Source organism: Heliangelus exortis, chromosome 2, assembly GCF_036169615.1.
Source record: "Heliangelus exortis chromosome 2, bHelExo1.hap1, whole genome shotgun sequence".
NCBI lineage: Eukaryota > Metazoa > Chordata > Aves > Apodiformes > Trochilidae > Heliangelus > Heliangelus exortis.
The window spans coordinates 85,702,163-85,721,372 of NC_092423.1; the positions used below are offsets into that span (position 1 = coordinate 85,702,163).

The window sequence follows — 19,210 nt, forward strand, 5'->3', positions numbered from 1 at the left end:
GGAAAACCCTAAGGAAAGGCCCAGACTCCATAAAATTTCTAATTTATGTTACCATTTTTTGTATGCTATAAATAACAAAGACCATAAAAACTACAAATCACTATAACAGTTAAAATATCATTATTTCTTATGCCATCCACATTAGACATCTTGTGCACATTGCTTCTTTGTAGTGCTGTAGAAAATAATGTCTATGATGCATTCTATTTTTTTCAGTATCATACAATAATGTAAAGGTCTCTTTCCTGGAAACTCCAAAACTTCAGACCATTAGATGCTGAACTGTAGTAATAGTACTGATTTAAAAGACAGCATCTTATTCAACTGAATGCAGAAAAGGTTCCTCCACAGGTTCCTCCTAAGTACTCAGACCTATGTGAATTTACAGTGTGTAAAGTCCTGATTGAATTTAGAGTCCAAAAGTCTTAAAGAATCCAAAATCTAGGTAACAGGTTTCATTCTTATATTAATGCACAGAAATGCCATGATACCTTATAAGGAACAAATTTATGTATTGTAGTCTTCCCTGGAATAAACATTAAAGCAAGTGGAAATAAGATTTAAAATACCAGATACATTTATTTTTACAGTAAAGGGATTTACCAGGGATAGAAGCTTGTGCAGATGAGTTTTCTATATACAGCAATTCCACCGGATGCAATCCCAATCATGAGATCTAAATTATGGAGATCCTGCAAAAGAAAAATACTATAAGAATATAGATGCAATTTGTGTCATTCCTATTTATTGACTTAGACATTAATTTTCAAGTTGTCTATGCTCAAATCATATTTTTTATAATTCCATCACATTTTTCTCATGTGTCTCTTTTCCTTGTTGTTCTCTGCAAGGTATAAACTTTAATATATTCAAACTAGTTGTAATGTTCATCTTATTACACTAGATATTCTTAAGGTCAATATCAGACTAAAGCTTCAATTCCAGTCTTATTAATTTAATCATAGAAAAGAAGGTGAAGTACCAGTCAGGTAAATGCCACAGAATTTTGAGAACTGAACAGAAACGTCCTGATTCTAAGCTGCTAAAAAGATAAAAGGAATAATTCCTCATTTTTCTAGATAGGCCTTACCAACAAAGTCTGTGCCAAAGTTGACCACAACTCTGCACATGAGAGTATGCTAGAGGAATATATATATATGCACATGAATATCTGATACACGCTAAACTGAATCCCCCGTTAACTGAAACAAAACTTGTGCATGAACTTAACACACTTTAGTGAAAAATGCATCCACAAACTTAAGATCCTTTATGTGTATGTATTGAGATACTCAAGAAGAAACATATGTTTATATATACGTAAAACCTTCAGTTAAAAGAAAAAAAAAGGTGGGGGAGAAGCAGTGAATGGTCAGCTTGAGTCTAAACCCAAATTCATGTTAAAAAAGTTACAGATCCTCCTATTTCTCTGTGATCAACACATGCTAATACATTATGACACAAATTTCTAAACCCATCTGAACACATGCATAAATCTACATCTAAGTGTACAATCCATTACTTAAAACATCAGGTTTGACTCAAAAGTAGTTTGAGGCTATTTTGTAAAGGATAGCCAAGGGGAATGGATTCTCTTAAAGCCTTCAGTAGCTTAGCTGTTCCTCTAGATGGTACCGTGTGCTCAGTTAATACAAAGTTTTCTTGTATGTCCAATGCTAATTTCTTTATATTAGTAAGGCACGGATAGCATGTGCTCTAACAATACTGTGGAAAGTCTAGAATAGATTCTTTAAAAATAGTTGAATTGAAGTGTGACACAGTCATATGAATGAACAAAGCTGAACCTAATTCACAACACGATTTATAAACCTTCAGTGAAACATCCCAGCAGTTCATAGAGAATGAGCATAACCTATTTAATACACAGCACATTTACACTCAATACTGACAAGATGAGAGGAACACCATTTCTATCTCTGAGAGTAAAAGAAAATCACTAGGCAGGCAGTCGTCCAAATATGTTTAAACTCAAGACATCCTAGAATCAACTGAAATGACTGATAATCCTCAGCTACCTACTGCCCCACTTTCCACAGAAGAGCTATCAGAGGAGCTGGTTGAACCTCCAGAAGAAGTATCTCCTGAAATGCCAGTTTATGCCAGCATATTATAGAAACCCAGAACTGACACACCTTTTTTAAGAAAACTGAAAGATTTGAGATGAATTGCATGTAATTTAGCCTCCTCTACCATGATACAGACAACCCACAGCAGGACAAAAACCTCTATTATTAACACTTGCAGCTTATTCTAGGTTCCTGATTGTAAAAATAAGTAGTGTGAAGAAAAAACAGCTGTAGGAGAAAGAGCTGAAAACCTACACGATTTAGCAGAAGGAACAGCTTAGCTAAACATTTGATGGGGATGAATAAGGCCCAATTATTTTCTCTAGTACCTCTGTTAGAATGAAGTTCATTCCCCACCTGACTCTGCCCTAGTTCAAAACACCAATTGCTATTTGTTATAATAAATTTTCATGTTTAACCTAAAATCTGAAAACAAGATTTTGAATTAGCATAAAGATGGTCTTCCAAAAGGAAGATTATGTATACATGCAGTTATTTCCCTTATGAAACATCTATACTGTTAAATTTTACAACCAAAATAATATGCATATATTTTTCTTTTTACCTGTTTGTTTATAATCATAACAAAAAGATAAAAACAATCATGTCAGGCATCTAACTAGTTAAATACGGATTCCCATTTTATTTTATTTACAATTTCCATCTGGACTTTTTTAGATATGGAAAGAATATTGATTCCACAAATTTTTTCTTTTCCTCTGAGTAAAAATGAAAGATGGGTTAGCATCAGACTAATTATTGAACAGATGAGATAGTCATCTAGAGTTTAGATTAGGAATTCAAGAAATCTCAATACAGTTTTAAGGCATTTAATCCACTGTCCTGTATTTCTTAATACTATTTTTGAATGTCCAATTTTAGCAGCTCAGATTCACGCTCAGCAAAAAGCGGAAATGACTGCAGATAAAAAATGAGATTAATTATCTCATGGAAGTTGCATCTTTAGTGAGTTGCTAAAAGAAAGCTCACGCTTGACTTCTGAAAAATATTTAGCTTTCTACCCTAAAACACTAACATTAAATATTGAGCTAGATATTGAGCTGTTCTACACAAAACATTAATCAAAAACATCCCACACTCTCAACCACCAGTACATGATCACCAGCTTTTTTGTTTTCGTTTGGTTTTTGGCCTTTGTTATAAAAGAGAGGTGTTACCTGGTTCTTCCGGTATACAAAATCTAAGATGGCCAAATTTTCTAGCAGCAAAGGAAGAAGTGAACATAAGGATCCACAGAGACAAAAGCCACAGTTGTGTAACTGCTCTCTGCTAGCATCTTCTTCAAAGCACTAGGATTTGGTAAAACTGGAGGGGTGATTTAAGAACAGTACAAAATAGGGGATGAGGGACATGGGGAGATACCAATATCAAAAGGCACATCAAAAATATAATTTCATGTCAGGCAGAGTGGGAGCTCATGACTAATATCCTGACAACCCATGTGCTCAAGGTCATTAAATATGAAAGAATACATGGCAGGGGGGAAACACACTGTTCATGCAGATATCTCCAGACTGGTATTTCTTCAATACAGCAGAAAGGTGACAGACCTATCTGATCACATTTAAGAATTGTCTCACCCAATTCCTTCCCTTTGTACCTGTCCCCATTCTTAAAAAATGCCTTTGAGATGCATTTGAGATTGATGAATATGAAAGTAATTTAAAGTGGCTTTACACAGCAGTACTTCAGGAATTCTTGAAAACTCTAATGCTACACACATTTATTTAGAATTATAGAATGTTTTAATTTGGAAGAGGCCTTAAAGATTATCTAGTTCTACCTATCCCTCCTGCCATGGGCAGGGACACCTCCCACTAGACCAGGTTGCTCAAAGCCCCACCCAACCTCGTCTTGAACATTTCCAGGGAGGCTGCATTTCCATTTTGCAGCCAAAACCTCCCTGGGCGAGCTGTGCCAGTGTCTCACCACTCTCACAGTGACAAATTTCTTCCTAATGTCTAACCTAAATCTACCCTCTTCCACTTTGAAGTCATTACCCCTTGTTCAATTACTTCATGCCCTTGAAAGAAGTCAGTCCCCAGCTTTACTGTAGCCCCCTTCAGATACTGGAAAGACACATTTGTGGTAGCATAAAGAAAAAACAGAAAAAAACATCATGCTGAAGGAAGAAAATGACCTTTTCTATCCCTTCCATCACTACAGAAATAGATTATGATCATTAAAATTCTCAGTGTCAGAATTATTACCAGAACTCAGAAAAATGTAAGGAAAAACAGTAGCCATCTTCATTTGGGAAATCAATCATCTCCAGTATACTTCATTAAGCTTTTATGTTACAAGCTTTATGACAAAAAAAATTGCTGTTACATAGAAGCACAAATGGTAACTTGGCCCACTAGGATGCTATAACAACAACCATTCTGGGGATTCCTCTCAGACAGCTAGTTTAATCTAACCAATAAATCCCAGTACTCAGCCAAAGACTAGGACATGTTTCTTATCAATAAACACTGTACCACAAAGGTTCCAAATATATTTTTAGTGATCATCTTCTATTCTGTTAAATACTACTTATATTTAGCCTGGAGTCAGGGAATACAGGAATAAAAAAAAAAATTTCTTAACACACTGTTAGAAATTCAGAGAAAGTAAGCTCTTATAAATACCAGCCAGCTATGTGATAGTACTAAATAGAGAATTCACTTTCTTTCATGGCAAGACATTCATAAACTTTAGTAAATTAAGTGTAACAGTATTGAAACAATTTATCTTAAAAATAAATATATTGTTACTCATTTGAGATCTAGATTATTTAGTTAAAATTCCAGCACCTGGAACACAAGAAATACTGAAAAATTTCTCAACTTGTAACCAAAAATAACACATGATAAAGATGATACTTAGATGCTTCTGTTTTTACTGCTATTACGTTAATGTAAAAAAGACATGTAATTTTTTGTTTTCAAGTGAAAAATCACAATGTAAACATACTCTACCACTGTGCAATTCCACTCCATAGAATTCAAGTGTTCGTGCTATATTTATGTAGCAGGACTCTGCTTCAGATTGCTTGAGGCCACTAAAAGAAGGAAAAAAATTAATATGTAGACTACAGTAAAAAATAAAATTCATTAAATTTATTCCAAATACAGAAAACCAGAAGAATCCCACAGCCCAGTGTCTGACAAATCAATTTCAGTAACTAGTTTCATCAATTCTTCACAAATTAAGGCCCACCTAAACTCTCAAAAACTGAGCAAATAAAACACCATGTTATTATCTTAGCCATTCTGGATCAGTTATTTTTTAGGAAAAAAATTTGTCTCTGTTTTAGTTAAAAGGATTATGAAATAATTCCCTTATAAAAGCTTCCTTTATAATATGAGGCTATATCTGTAAATATTCTATATTGTATAGTCTGTCAGAAAGAAGTAATTTAGGAGAAAGATTAGGAGCAGGAATGAACTAAAAATAAGGTGGTGAAAAAAAGATAAAATAATCTGAAGTTATGAAACTTGCAGAGGAAAAGCCATCTGACTTTATCTACAATCTTTAAGTCTTAAAAGTACTTTTTTCTCCTCCTGCTAGATGTGAAATGTGCTGCAAGACTTATGAGGAACCTATTTTCTCATCTTCTAGAAAGCTTCTATGATTCAGGCACTTTTTTCCCAGAGAGAAGAAATCAAAAATGCTCACATCTCTAGTAAACAGACCATACATCTTCAAAGAAGGGCTCTATGCAATCTACTAGGAGTTCTAAAAATGAAAGAATCCAAAAGTAATCCCTTTCTAGATCATTCTCCCAAGTCCCCTACTAATCATTCATCTGGCAGGAATGCCATATGGCCTAAAGGCAAGATAATAAAAGGAGCTTCTTCCAATAAACTGCAAGGCCAAGGCCAGTTGAGATCCCATCAGACAAGAGGTGGCTCTAATTTAAAATTTGCCATAGTCTGCTGACATTGCTGTGCCCAAAGTCATCCTGGCCTGACAGCACAGATCAGAGACTCAGGCCCTGCAGCACATCAGTCACTGTAAGAACAGAGGCTGATGGATGTGGGTAATATCTACACACATCTAAATAGAAAAGACATCCTATCATATCTGCAGCTAAGTGCTCACCTCTGTATTAGGTGAGCTTCCAAAACAACATGCATAAAGTTTCATCAATCAAAAGCAATTTAAACACAACTTGTAAAAAGCTAGCATAACACTGTATTATGTTAAAAACTGCAAAGGCATTCCCTATAAGGCAGTAAATTTAGATTTTAAAGAAGACTTTCCCTTAAAAGGTAACAATCTATTGTTTCCAATTAATTTCCATCCTCTCATATTTCAGGTCACAAATTCAGGCCACAACACTGTGCCCTGGAACAGTCGCTTAAGGAAATACTATATCATGCTCCATGAAACTGAAGGTTACCTTGAACTGGAAAGCCATTGCCAGTAGTATGGTTTTAGGATGTAACAATATTGGAAAAAAGACCAAAGACAAAAAGGAGCTATTTGTCACAATCTTGAGACAAATTGCTTACTCAAATATACATCTACAGTGACTACTATCACCTCCATTTTGAAATAAATCAGTAGATATTATCTCTTTCATTGTGTCAGAAAGGTAGAGCAGAAAACTACCAAGTAACCACTTTGTTATACAAAATTATGCTAAACATAGAACACCTGACGTTTACCAGAGTTCCTTTTTTTTTAAAGTTTGATCAAGAACTTCTCTTAGGAATATGAGGAAACTCTGTTGCATACAGATATGCCTGCAAATTTTAATTCTCTATTTGGACACACCATCTACACCAGACCAATCAAGCCTTGTATCTTGAAAGGACATCCAGAAGTGACCCAGCATAGATGTTGTCTTTTTTGTTGTTTTTCTTACATGTCCCTATCCAAGTAGAGATGAAATGAAAGCTTTAGGTCCCTAAGAAGATACTCAGTGAGGTAAACAGGCAAAAGGAAACAAGGTTTTGATTTTTAGGTTTTGATACCCAAGAGCTAACAAACATCATCTGGAATATAAGTACCATGTGATGTTTCAAATGTATCCTTTTCCTCAAACTGATGCCTAGGTCTAGCAAGGACTATGGAAACATTAGCAATTTGGATAATATCCAAAACCATTATTAGAACAAACTAGGTAAAGGAAAATTCCCCAATGGGTTTAGGGATGAAAATTCAAGGACAATTTCTGAAGCTATACCAGTTCAATATGACAACAGTTGCTTTCTCAACAGCTAGCTATTGTCCACTGAACAATGTCTGATACGAACATGTTCACAGAACTGTTTCTCAGATTTTGTAAAAGAACCTGAAAACCAGTTAAAAACGTTGAACTGAGCTACAACATACAAGGCAAAACATGGCTTCAGGTCTATGTCGTGTTTCAGCACTTCCAGCCTTTTAATTTTCCTTTGTGAAAGCTTACCACAGAATAGACACTGAAGAATGGAAAAGGACAGATTTGTAGGGCTGTAATTCAATTCTGTAATTGTAAGAATGCAAACTGAAAAGGGATAATAATTTACAGATACCCCATATAGTCCACAGCAAATATTACTTAGTCCAGATCAGCAGAAATCTCATCCCACAACATCAGCATTCTCTTCAAGCTTTAAGAAGATTAATTCTACCTTTCTGTCTTTCTCAGAATGCCATCCATGTCAAGTATTTTACTGGCATTGATCCATCCATAAAACCACATCTCACACATAAACACACACCATCAATGCCAAAGAAGGATGCAAGAGATACTGTCAGAATACACAATAATTTGTCTGCCTCTCCTTACACTCTGAAATGAACAGGCCTGAAGAGTGGAATTTCAAAAAAAGGTGTTAAAACAATACAGAATGATTTTTCCTTACCTAGTCTACTCAAGTATTTTTATTCATAACTTCAATTACCACCAACTACATAAATTAAAATAGAGCAGTTAACTCCTTAGTCATCAAGGCTTTGCTCTACCAAAAGCACCCAAAGAAAGCATCAGGTTCACTGAAAGGACCCAGAAAAGAAAGGAGTCTTTGCAGCAGACCCCACCCCATCTCTGTCTGCACCAATAGTAGCTCCAAGTCTGTTCTCTGCAAGTCATACTTGGTTTTGTATCTGGCTAAAACAGCACTAAAACCATGACTTCAAGCCAATCACTTCAAGAATCTTCAGAATATTCCCTCAGGGGTCTCCAAGACAATTGCTTCCTAAAGACAAGTGAATTGTCATCTCCATGTCTACTTCTGAGTTTACTGGAAACTCCAGATTAATTTGACAGCAGTAGAGGCCTCAGCTGTTGTGTTCCTGAACATGAACAGCTATGACAGCAGCCCAGATTAGTGCCTACACAGATGGAATGGTTACAGTCAAGAGTTGGGTAGTTTTCTCTGTTTTGCCCCATAAATGGCATAGCAGTGTGCATGTGCTGGTCTGCCAGGCTGCACACAAAGTTCAGAACTACTCATTACATCCATTAGGAGTAAGGAAACAAGAAGTAGAGGTCAAAGTACTACAAGATGACAAAAGAAGTCGAGGTGGGAGATGAAAATTGAGATATTTCAGGGTATAAATCAAAGGAACTAGGAAAGTGGGGAACTAGCTCTGCTGCAGGGAGAACAAGCCCATGAAGATTTGGATTTCATTTGCTCAAATGCTCACAATTTCTTTGGTATCATATTTTCATTCTGCTTGTGAGTATCTGATCAACACCACCAATTCTGAAGCTGCAGTCTTAGATGAGAAAAACCAGTAGGGTCAGAAAGAGTAATTAGCAGTAGACTGACAGGAATCATCTCTTGTAGCCTTTAATTTGCTCTCGGGAGAATGGAGAAAAAACATTATGTTATTGAGGTGTTTTGTGATGTGTTTTTTCTCCTTGTAGACAAGAACCTAGAGAATATCGGAAATGGTAAAATCACTTTGATCAAAAAGGAAAAAAAAAGGCCCCAAACTCCTCAAACATGCAGTACAGTGTTCTAGATAGTTGCCATTAGTAATATATAGTAATAGTAATATATAGTAATATATAGTAATAGTAATATATAATGCCAAGTGATCTACTGGATGTTACAGGTAGAAACTTTTAGTTACAAGTTTCAACATACTGGCATAACACTCAGTATGTGATTAGCCTAGCACCTACATGATAAAACCATATATTTCATTTAACAGAAGCTATATAAAATAAAACTGTTGTACTGGAACTACTGAAAAAGCCTTCAATGTTGCATCTTTCTTTTCTTTCAAAACTCAAGAGGTGAGAGAAAATGAGAAGTAAATGTTACCTGTGTTGTTCATGCAGTGATTCTACTTTGGTAAGAAAATCTGTGTTCTGGTCTGGTATAAAGTTGTAATTTGACAGATATCCTGAACGATGTACTGCAGCATTGTAATCTCCAAGTTGTGCTGTTAGGAAATAAGAAACACATACAAAGTTTTCAAAGTAAATTATCTAGAAGAAATCTCTTCTCATCATTAAATAACACGAGCATGCGGGGAAATGCAAGCATTACAAATTATTTCCCAACAGACACAGGGAATTATATGACAGCAGTGAAGAAATATTTTATTTTTTTCAAAATACACATGCTATAGCTATAATCTCAGGCCCTGAATGACTCAGTATTTGATTTAGTAATTTATATAGCTCCACTTTTGCATCACAAGCTGTAACACCACCAGACAGGCAGATGTGCAACACCGTAACATTAGAGGAAACCAAACTGCTCCAGCAGGACATGGCAAATGACAACAATCTGATATACATTTACATGAGTACAATAGACAAGTCTTCAACAGGATCTGCCACCTAAAAAGCATCTACTCTTCATACTGTCAGGTAAAAGAGTTAAAAAAAAAAAAAAAAAAAGAATGTTTCCTAAAACGTGATCCCATCAAATTATTCTAATCAGTAGATACTTTTGAATAGTTACTACACAAAAGCTAATTTTTATACAGAGTTGCTGGAATATCTGGAGATAAATTAAAAGAAAGGTAGCTATAAATTTATAACCTCAGTCTATTCAAACATTGTTTAAAAGCTAGGTCAGCATAACTCTGTATCCTGATAAATATATACAAACCTTTTATTTGTTGTAAAGACACAATGTGAGGGGCAGAAGAGACTTTGCTTCAACAAGTACTTAACAATGCCACAAATTTACCTCACTTCTACTGAGCAAGTAATTCAAGACACACATTTCATGAAATCAGTGCTTTCATGAAATAGTTGAAGAGATTAAAACAAAAAAACAATGGTATGTAAGAACTAGAACTTGTGCTAATCAGCTTTTTCCCTGTAGAGCACAGAATATTTATTATACAGCATAAAAACTTCCCAAACTTTATTTGTATGCACTGTAAGTTAGCACAAAAGAAAGTACCTCTATAGACCACAAATACTTCAGCATAGAAAGTCACTCAACTAAACCAAAGTTCACCAGCATATTTTTAGGACCATTACTTTCCTGTTACCATTATTTTCCAGAAAACACCAAGTATAAAAAGTGATTTAAATGATTCAGGCTAGGAGCAGAGACAGGAAAAGGGGAAGAAAGAAAGTGTTGTGTGGATTTCAGAAATAACTTAAAGCTACATTAACTATGAAGTATCTGTAGTGCAGGAGGTAACTAATACTTGTTACTTACATATCCAAAAAGCATGATTTTTATGGACTAGAAAACAGAACCACTGTTATATGAAACAATTTCCAGGCCAATGCAGTCAAACCAATATAGTTGCACACCTATTGTTAGCATCAAGGGAAATATTTAAGTCAAAATATTAACATTAGTATTTCTAATACAGATCTTGCCACATTGTTTAGCCCTTTCTTCCATAGGAAGTTGCACCTCAGCAGGAGGAGAATCTTCGTTACTGCCAGGGGGAAGCAAGCAGACTGGAACAGTGGAATAGGCTGTCTCCTTCTCTAAAGACTTTTAAAAACTTATTAAAACCTGCTCAGAATCATTCCCGTATGGCCTACCCCAGGTGATCCTACTTTGGCAGGGGGGTTGGACTGGATGAGCTTTAGAGGTCCCTTCAAACCTCTTTCTATGATTCTACGATTTTTTTTTAAAGGTATATTGGATTTTAAGTTAGTAAACAAAATGGCTACTAAAAGACCAAAGGCTTACCATTAGAACAAAAGCACATATTTGAACACTTCTGTCAAACCATTTATCTCTGAGGAGAAAAAACAAAAACAAGACCGAAAATCCAGAAGTAGAACAAGAAACTGAAATAATTTTAGGAATACCTACATATTAACACAGGTCCAAGCCTCTGTCAAAACCTAGACTAAGACAGTAACACTAAAACCAACAAATACACAGTTTTTGACACCCCCCCAAAAAAATCGTGTGTTAACAACAGCGTAAAAATGAAACACAATTTCAGATTATTTTTACCCTAACACAATTCATCTTTCCTATGAAACACAGCCTACATTTTTAAGTTTTGTTGCAGACAGTTTGAAGTACATTCCTGTCAATGGGAAGAGACCATACTGTCAGAAATAAAGAAACATAATGGTCTGCTTAAATTTTATTTGCATTAGGTAATTTTTTTTTTTTTTACTGTAATTTTACCTTCTCTAAAGAGGGCAACTGCTGTTCCTTCATGCATTATGAGGTAAGGTCTTCTTGCTCATCTTCCAAATCTGCAAGTTGCTCTGGTCTTTTTTCCTCTTCCTCCTAGCTACCTGAGGTCATGTCAACAAGGGGAGCAGTTTAGAGTACGACTTGCTTCTCCAACTCTCCAGCCAACTGCCATAGTTGAGGAGAAACTATAAATGCTGATTAGTAGACATCTTGGAAGACTAATGATCTTGTGAAGGATTTTAGTTATCCAAATAGGAAAAAATGTTAGGCATATCAAGACCTCGGTAAAACCCCCAAGGTCTCCACCTCTTTACTGGATTTCACCAAAAGAGAGTAGAGGCAAAGGCAATAGTAAAGACCTATTTCCAATCTGAGTTTCTTCTGATATGGCTTCTGCTCTGATTGGCATGAGCCAGCAGAAACTGAATGAGGATAGTTAGATTAAAAAAAAAAAAGCAAAAAAAAGCATATTTTTACCTTTCTCCATTCTAGTCAGCTGCTGCTCTTTAGTTCATAGAAATATTTGGGTTGGAAGATGACTAAAGGTCATCTAGTCCAACCCCTGCAGTCAGCTGGGACATCTCCCAAGATATCATGTTCCTCAGAGTCCCATACAACCTGACTTTGAATGTTTGCAGGGATGAGACATCCACCACCTCTTTGGGCACCCTGTTCCAGTGTTTCACCACCATCACTGTAAAAAATTTTCCTAAAATCTAATCTGAATCTACCCTCTTTCAGTTTAAAACCATTACATCCCTGTCCTATCACTATAGGCCCTATTAAAATGATTGTCCCCATCTTTCTTATAGGCCCTCTTTAAGTACAGAAGGGCAATAAGGTTTTCCCAGAGCCTTCACCAAGCTGAACAACCCCAGCTAAGTCTGTCTTCAGAGGAGACATACTCCATCCCCCTAATCATTTTTTGTAGCCCTTCTCTGGAGCCCAACAGCTCCATGTCCCTCCTAATGCTGGGGGCCTTCGAGCTGAGCACTGTGCCTGCAGATGGGGTCTCACAAGAGCAAAAGGGGGACAATCATCTCCCTCAACCAGCAGGTCACGATTCTTTTGATGCAGCCTGGATCCAGTTGGCCTTCTAGGCTTGTGAGTGCACGTTGCTGCCTCAAGTCCAGCTTTCTGCCTCCCATTATTCCAAGCCCTTTCCCACAGGGCTGCTCATTCCCTTTGTCCCCCAGCCTGTATTGGTACTAGGGACTGCCCTGACCCAGATGGAGGACCTTGCACTTAGCCTTGTTGAACTTCATGGAGTTCACATGGGCCCACTTTTCCAGCTTGTTGAGGTCACTGTGGCTGGCATCCCACCCCTCAGGAGTATCCACTGCACCACTCAGTATCATCTACAAACTTGCAGATAGTGCTCTCAATCCCACTGTCTATAACATGGTTGAAGGTATTAAGCAATACTGGTCCCAGTATGGACCTCAGAGGGACACCACCTCCATCAACTACCTCCATCTGGGCACCGAGCCATTGACCACTACCCTCTGCATGTGACCATCCAACCAAGTCCTTATTCACAGAGAAGTCCACCCATCAAATCCCTCTCTCTCCAATTTAGAGAGAAAGAAACCAACCTGGCATGGGCAATGGCACCTCCCACTAGACCAGGTTGCTCAAAGCCCCATCCAACCTGGCCTTGAACACTTCCAGGGAGAGGACATCCAAGGTTTTCTGGGCAACCTGTGCCACTGTCTCACCACCCTGACAGTGAAGAATTTCTTCCCAATATCTAGAGCTACATCTACCCTCTTTCAGACTGAAGGAGTTACTCCTTGTCCTATTGTTACATGCTCTTATGGAAAGTTTCTCTTCAGCTTTTAAAATAAATAATATTAAAAACTCAGTTATTTGAATATCAGATTCTTGTGTTTTAGAGTTCTGTAACTAATGTGAAAGGGCTTAAAGATGGCAAAGCAGGCATTTACAAGGCTACATTCAATAAAAGGAGGACATCTCAAAGGTCCAGGGCTCAGATGCCCTTTCCTTTCCAACTATGACTATTCTGTGATTTATTTTGTATCTATTACTAAAAGAGTAGAGCAAAAGCCAACCAGCCAAGAGTCATTTTCCATGGATGAAGTTCCATGTTGACCTGCCATAAGAGCAGTTGTACAAGCTTTCAACATAATATGAACTTATGAATACTTGAAAAAACAAATAAGATGATTTATGTCAATACAGGGAACGAACTGTCTGTGCCTTATTGTAGCCTAAACAAGCCACATTTTCTTCAGACCTCATAAAAAGAATGTTTTGTTGCCAGAATGTGGTGGGTATGTGTTTTTGTCTCTTTGTCCTGGCAGCAAAAAGGACTTTTGTACAAGAAGGCAAAGAAATCAATGGTAATTCTATGAGAAATTCTAAGAAATCTGATTCTTAGAAAGCAATAGAATCAATAGTAATTCTATGGGTACAAATGTATCTTCCCTAGAACGAGAAGCTGCTTTAGGGAGGGAAGGATCTAACACACATAGAAGCAAGAAAAGTTATTAATGTCAACAGCTCTTTGAGTAATTACCAAAGCTTCATTTATTTAGTGGTTTCTTCCAAGAAACCATTGGTCAGTCAGCTTATACCTTGGAGTAAGGCAGCACTGATCTCATTTCTATCTTCCATTATACCAAAGAGAAGATGCAAGAAAAGACAAACTCAGACTCTTCTTGGAGTAGCAAACTGAAAGTATGACATACAACAGAAATTTCAGCATTGAAAATGTAAAACTGAACTGGAACAACCCTGAGCAACCTGATCTGAATTTGAAAAGCCTCTTCCAGTCTAAGTTTGTCTGTGGTTCTTACTTGCATGAAATTATTTTTTGACATCCAAGCTTCCTGGTACACAACCAAGATAATTGTTTGTTTGGTTCCAGTTTTAGAAATTAATTTTCCTCTTGTTTTTAAATGCTAACAGGATCAAAACACCACCATTTAGTTAGGCTCAGTTTTTAGAGGGAGCACCAGAAAGCATAACAGTAGAAAAGATAAGCTTTTAGCTTTGTAAAACTTAAAGGGTAACCATTTTCCACTTCCCAATTATGTGATATCCTTAAAGGTTGCAGAAGAGGAGCTGGCCTCCAATTCTACAATGTTTGCTTTGTAGAATTGTAGAATTTCCTTTGTAATCACAAGTTTGCATACAAAGAAATAGCACCATAGTATATGTCTGCATATGGACTATAAGAGGTCAGAATATACGAATGATTCATTGGCTGAGCATGATGGGAAATCACAGATAATGCAGACAAACACAAATAATATAGACAATTTGGCACTAAGTGAAACCTACAAAAGCTAGTCTCGAATAAAAGGTTTAATAACAATTTTCTAAAGACTTGATAAGTGTACCTGAAAGAAATGAAGTCATTTCATATTGAATTTATAACATTTTGCAGGGTTGTATATTTTATGTGACATAAATAAGGTTTAAAATGAACAAGTTGCCTGGTTTTAGAAGAGGATAGTTACAAAAGCAGATGAGGTTCCCACCAGAACAGAAAATAATCAAACGGGACAAGTTTAGCCTACAAGTTATCTAATAAATTGAAACTCTACAAAGGAGTAAAACTCAGATATAAATCTACAATCCAAAATTAAAACATAGTTAGGGCAACATGACTTGCCTCCAAACAAAGGTAGCAACAGTGATCAACATGTTGAAATGAAAGTAACACATGGTATTGAAAGCTAATGATAAATTTATCTTTATGTGAACACTGAGGTACAAAATTAAGAGATAACTTCCTACTCTGCAGTTCAACCAGTTTAGACATTTTTCAGTGATGGATTCTTGGCTCAAATATAGAACAGAAGAAAGACACTACACTACATAGCATAAACAAAAGCAGTTACTCTTGAGAAAGAGCAACTACCAAGTATTTGGGTAAGAAAATGCTTATCAAATCAGAAAATAATTCATTACAGTGGAGTTCAGTTTGGAAGAACCAAAACAAAAATGTAGACACTTAATAAAAAGAAACTAAAAGGGAGGAAAACTCCTGTATGTATAGAGATCAAAGTTACCACATTGAATACATATCAAAAATACTCCAGAAAGGTCTAAAAAAAACTCATTAAGTGGTCATTGAGACAAAAGATGTTTCAACAGGTGGAACCTGTATTCAAACAACACAAAAACTAAACAAGCATGATGTCTGAGCAAGTAGAACTAGTTATCACATGGATAATACTAACCTGATTTGTAAAAGGAAACTGAAGAGCCCTTAAAGATTCAATTTAGCAATGACTGCAAATAGCTGCTTATAATCACTTATAACAACTGGTCACTTTGTGATAAGGCAGAATGAGAAATTAAGCATTAATTTTTTAAAAAGGAACGCTTGTAGAAAAAAAAAGCCAGCTATACCCACACAATGGTAGTCTTCAAGTTATCTATTACCACTCCAAAATGAAAAAGTAAGTCATTGGTGTTGCAATATTTTTTACTTATTAAAAAAAAAAAAAAAAAAAGGCACCAGCCACAGATAAAAAAGAAAAGATACAAATCAGAAAATATAAATTCTACTGAGTTACAATTTCTGCACAATCAGAAAAAGCATTGAAAAAGCATTGAGAAAAGCAAAGCTTAACCTGAAGTAAAAAGAATATTACTTTTGAAAAAAGTATGGGGGTGGGTGGAAAGAATAGAATAAAAGACTTAACTGGAATAATTATCAGTACTCAAAATATTGCTCTGCACAACTAATGCACCTGAATACTATGCTCAACTTCTGTCACGTGTTGTCTTTCAGCATTCACTACTATTTACTGTCATAATACTGTACTACATGGACCTTGACCATGGGAAACTCTTCCCCTTTGTAGTTATGTTACACAAATATCTCATAGGTTCATCCATCTTCAAAATACAGGAGAATAGTATCCACCTAGGTTGTGAGGCAGTGCAGAAAGTCAGCTCCTTCAGCTACAGCACCAGCCAATATCTCAGCCTGAGGTTCTCCATTCCAGAGATCACAGCACTGTACTTTGGTTTTAAGTGTTACAGATTCAAAAAAGTATTTGTGGCAAAGCTGAAGATCACCAAACTTGAAGTAATAATTTCCTGAAATAGAGTCTGTATTGCATAGCACAACTTTAAAATATTTAATTAAAGGAAAATAGGCCAAAACAGCAGGAGAACTGCTACAGACAAACTATCAGGGCAGTCTTAAAAGAGCTGTTGTACAAAGAGATGCCAGCAAGCTCAAGAGCAGCAACCTAGACCACAGTGAACCATGTGGAAAAAAGTGGGCTTGTATTTAATTAATCTCTCCAAGAATAGTCATGTATCAGGAGCTACATCACCATCATACAGCTAACACTCTGGGACTGCTGATGACAGGTACTGTAGGAAATCATAAAAGGTACCTGTGACTGAATAGCATTGCTCCAGGATTCAGAAGAACAGACATGGCACTCACACTTTGAATACCCAACACATCTGGTAAATAATTTCAAACACTAGAAATTCAGGTCAAAGTTCTCTTTATTCATCCAGTCTGATTTGGAGCCTGAGGCATTAGGGGTACAGGTGTCCTGGAGACCAGCGGGAACCAGACCGGCCTGAGCAAATCTCTAATCTTACATGATGTCATAGAATCATAGAATTTTCAGGGTTGGAAGGGAACTTTAAGATCACCTAGTTCCAACCCCCCTGCCTGACACCTCCTGTTAGATCAGGCTGCTCAGAGCCCTGTCCAGCCTGACCTTGAAAACTTCCAGGGAGGGAGCGTTTACCCCCTCTCTGGGAAACCTGTTCCAGTGTGCCACCAGCCTCATAGTGAAGAAATTCTTTGTAACTTCCTATCTAAATCTACCCTCCTCTCGTTTGTATCCATTCCCCCTAGTCCTATCACTACCTGACATCCTGAGAAGTCCCTCTCCAGCTTTCCTGTAGCCCCCCTTCAGATACTGGAAGGCTACAATAAGGTCTCCTAAGAGCCTTCTCCTTTCCAGACAGAACAACCCCAACTCTCTCAGATTGTCTCCATAGGAGAGGTGCTCCAGCCCTCTGATCATCCTCGTGGCCCTGCTCTGGACACACTCCAGCACATCCATGTCCCTCCTATAAAAGGGGCTCCAGAACTGGACACAGTACTCCAGGTGGGGTCTCACAAGAGCAGAGAAGGGGAGAATCCCCTCCCTCAACCTGCTGGCCACGATTCTCTTGATGCAGCCAAGGATCCAGTTAAGCTTTCTGGGCTGCAAGTGTACACTGGTGACTCATGACGAACCTGCTCATGTTGATGTTCATCATCTTACAACCCACCTCCTTCTCTGGGATCTCAGCCTCCTGGTGTTCAATAAATTTTAACAGACTCTCATATAGTTAGGTCCCAGAGGGATGTGTATAGCAGGCTCAGCATTCCTTGAATACTCACTCTCATCAGCCTTTCTTTTCTTAGAAGAGATTAAAGACTACTTGAATCCCAATCAACCAGTCAGCCCCTTCCTGTATGAGCTCCCAAGATACTGTAGTATCATGGGATGTGAGAGAAAGACTGCTTAGTAGAAAAATCCCAGTCATAATGAATCACTGAGCAAGTGATGGTTAGGAAAAAGAAAGCTTGGCAGTATTCATGACATTTTTCATTAGCTTCATTGGTGTAGTTTAGATTCAATTCCCAACCTAGCACAGGATTTACGCAGGTCATATTCCCACCAAACCCATGGGACTTCTTACATACAGTTATTCATTTTAATACTGTTCTGGAAATGGGAACTTACTACACAAAATGACAGAAAACAACTTGTGTTAAGCAGCTGACATTTTAAATAAAATACGTTATACACATACTGCACAGGCCCCTAATTTTATAAGCTATACCACATGCCCACTTTATACTAACAAGAACCAGGGAGTATAATTTAACTTTTTTTTTTTTTTAAAACGAAGCTTAGTCACATGCTATTTAGATACAGCATCCACACCCACTTGTATTGCCCTGTAACTTAGCACCATCAGACAACACAGGGTGTGCAACAAAGGTGCAGGGTAACATGCTGAGTTTTATTTCAGAATCACATTGCTGAACTTAAACAACTGTGCAAAGGGCAATACAGAGAAGCAGCAACACACAGACAAAGCCTGTGAAGGTCAGTCACAGAACTGCCACATGTGAAAACTATAGTTCAAAAGAGAGAGAGCAGAAATCTCAAACACCAGGCTTCATGCACAAATAATGACATCTTCCTCAGCCCTCCCTCGCAGTGACAACTGCTCCACCTTTTGAAAAAAAACAACTGTAAAATTGTCAGAAAATTATTATTCTGTACACAAGGGAAGTTACAGCAGCCTGAAAGAAGCAGCAGCAATGGGAAACACCTCAAGCAGAACTTATCCATTGAAATTACAGGCAGTTGTTTTTTAATAAGCAAGTGTCTCATGTCCAAGAACTTCAACCCTCCTCAAAAAGTAGGACTGAAAATTAAAACGACAAAATACCCCAAAACACCCTACCTGTATTTAAAACAATTTAACAAGAATACTAACAAACTTGACTAGATATGGAGACTTAGT

The 19,210-nt window shown here is 37.1% G+C and overlaps 1 protein-coding gene across 9 annotated transcripts in view; it reads right to left on the reverse strand.

The window, feature by feature from the left end:
• Positions 1-19,210, reverse strand: part of PTPN3 (protein tyrosine phosphatase non-receptor type 3) — a 175,030-nt gene that overhangs the window by 65,481 nt on the left and 90,339 nt on the right. For 7 of the 9 annotated variants that reach the window (XM_071736820.1, XM_071736821.1, XM_071736819.1 and 4 more), the window contains exons 8-10: positions 9,359-9,479; positions 5,064-5,151; positions 604-692 (exon numbers count right to left, since the gene is read on the reverse strand). In XM_071736820.1, the coding sequence (XP_071592921.1) occupies positions 604-692; positions 5,064-5,151; positions 9,359-9,479 (298 nt within the window). Of the gene's footprint in view, positions 1-603; positions 693-5,063; positions 5,152-9,358; positions 9,480-11,662; positions 11,769-19,210 lie in introns of those variants that run through there. The other 2 variants (XM_071736826.1, XM_071736828.1) reach the window with 2 other exon arrangements.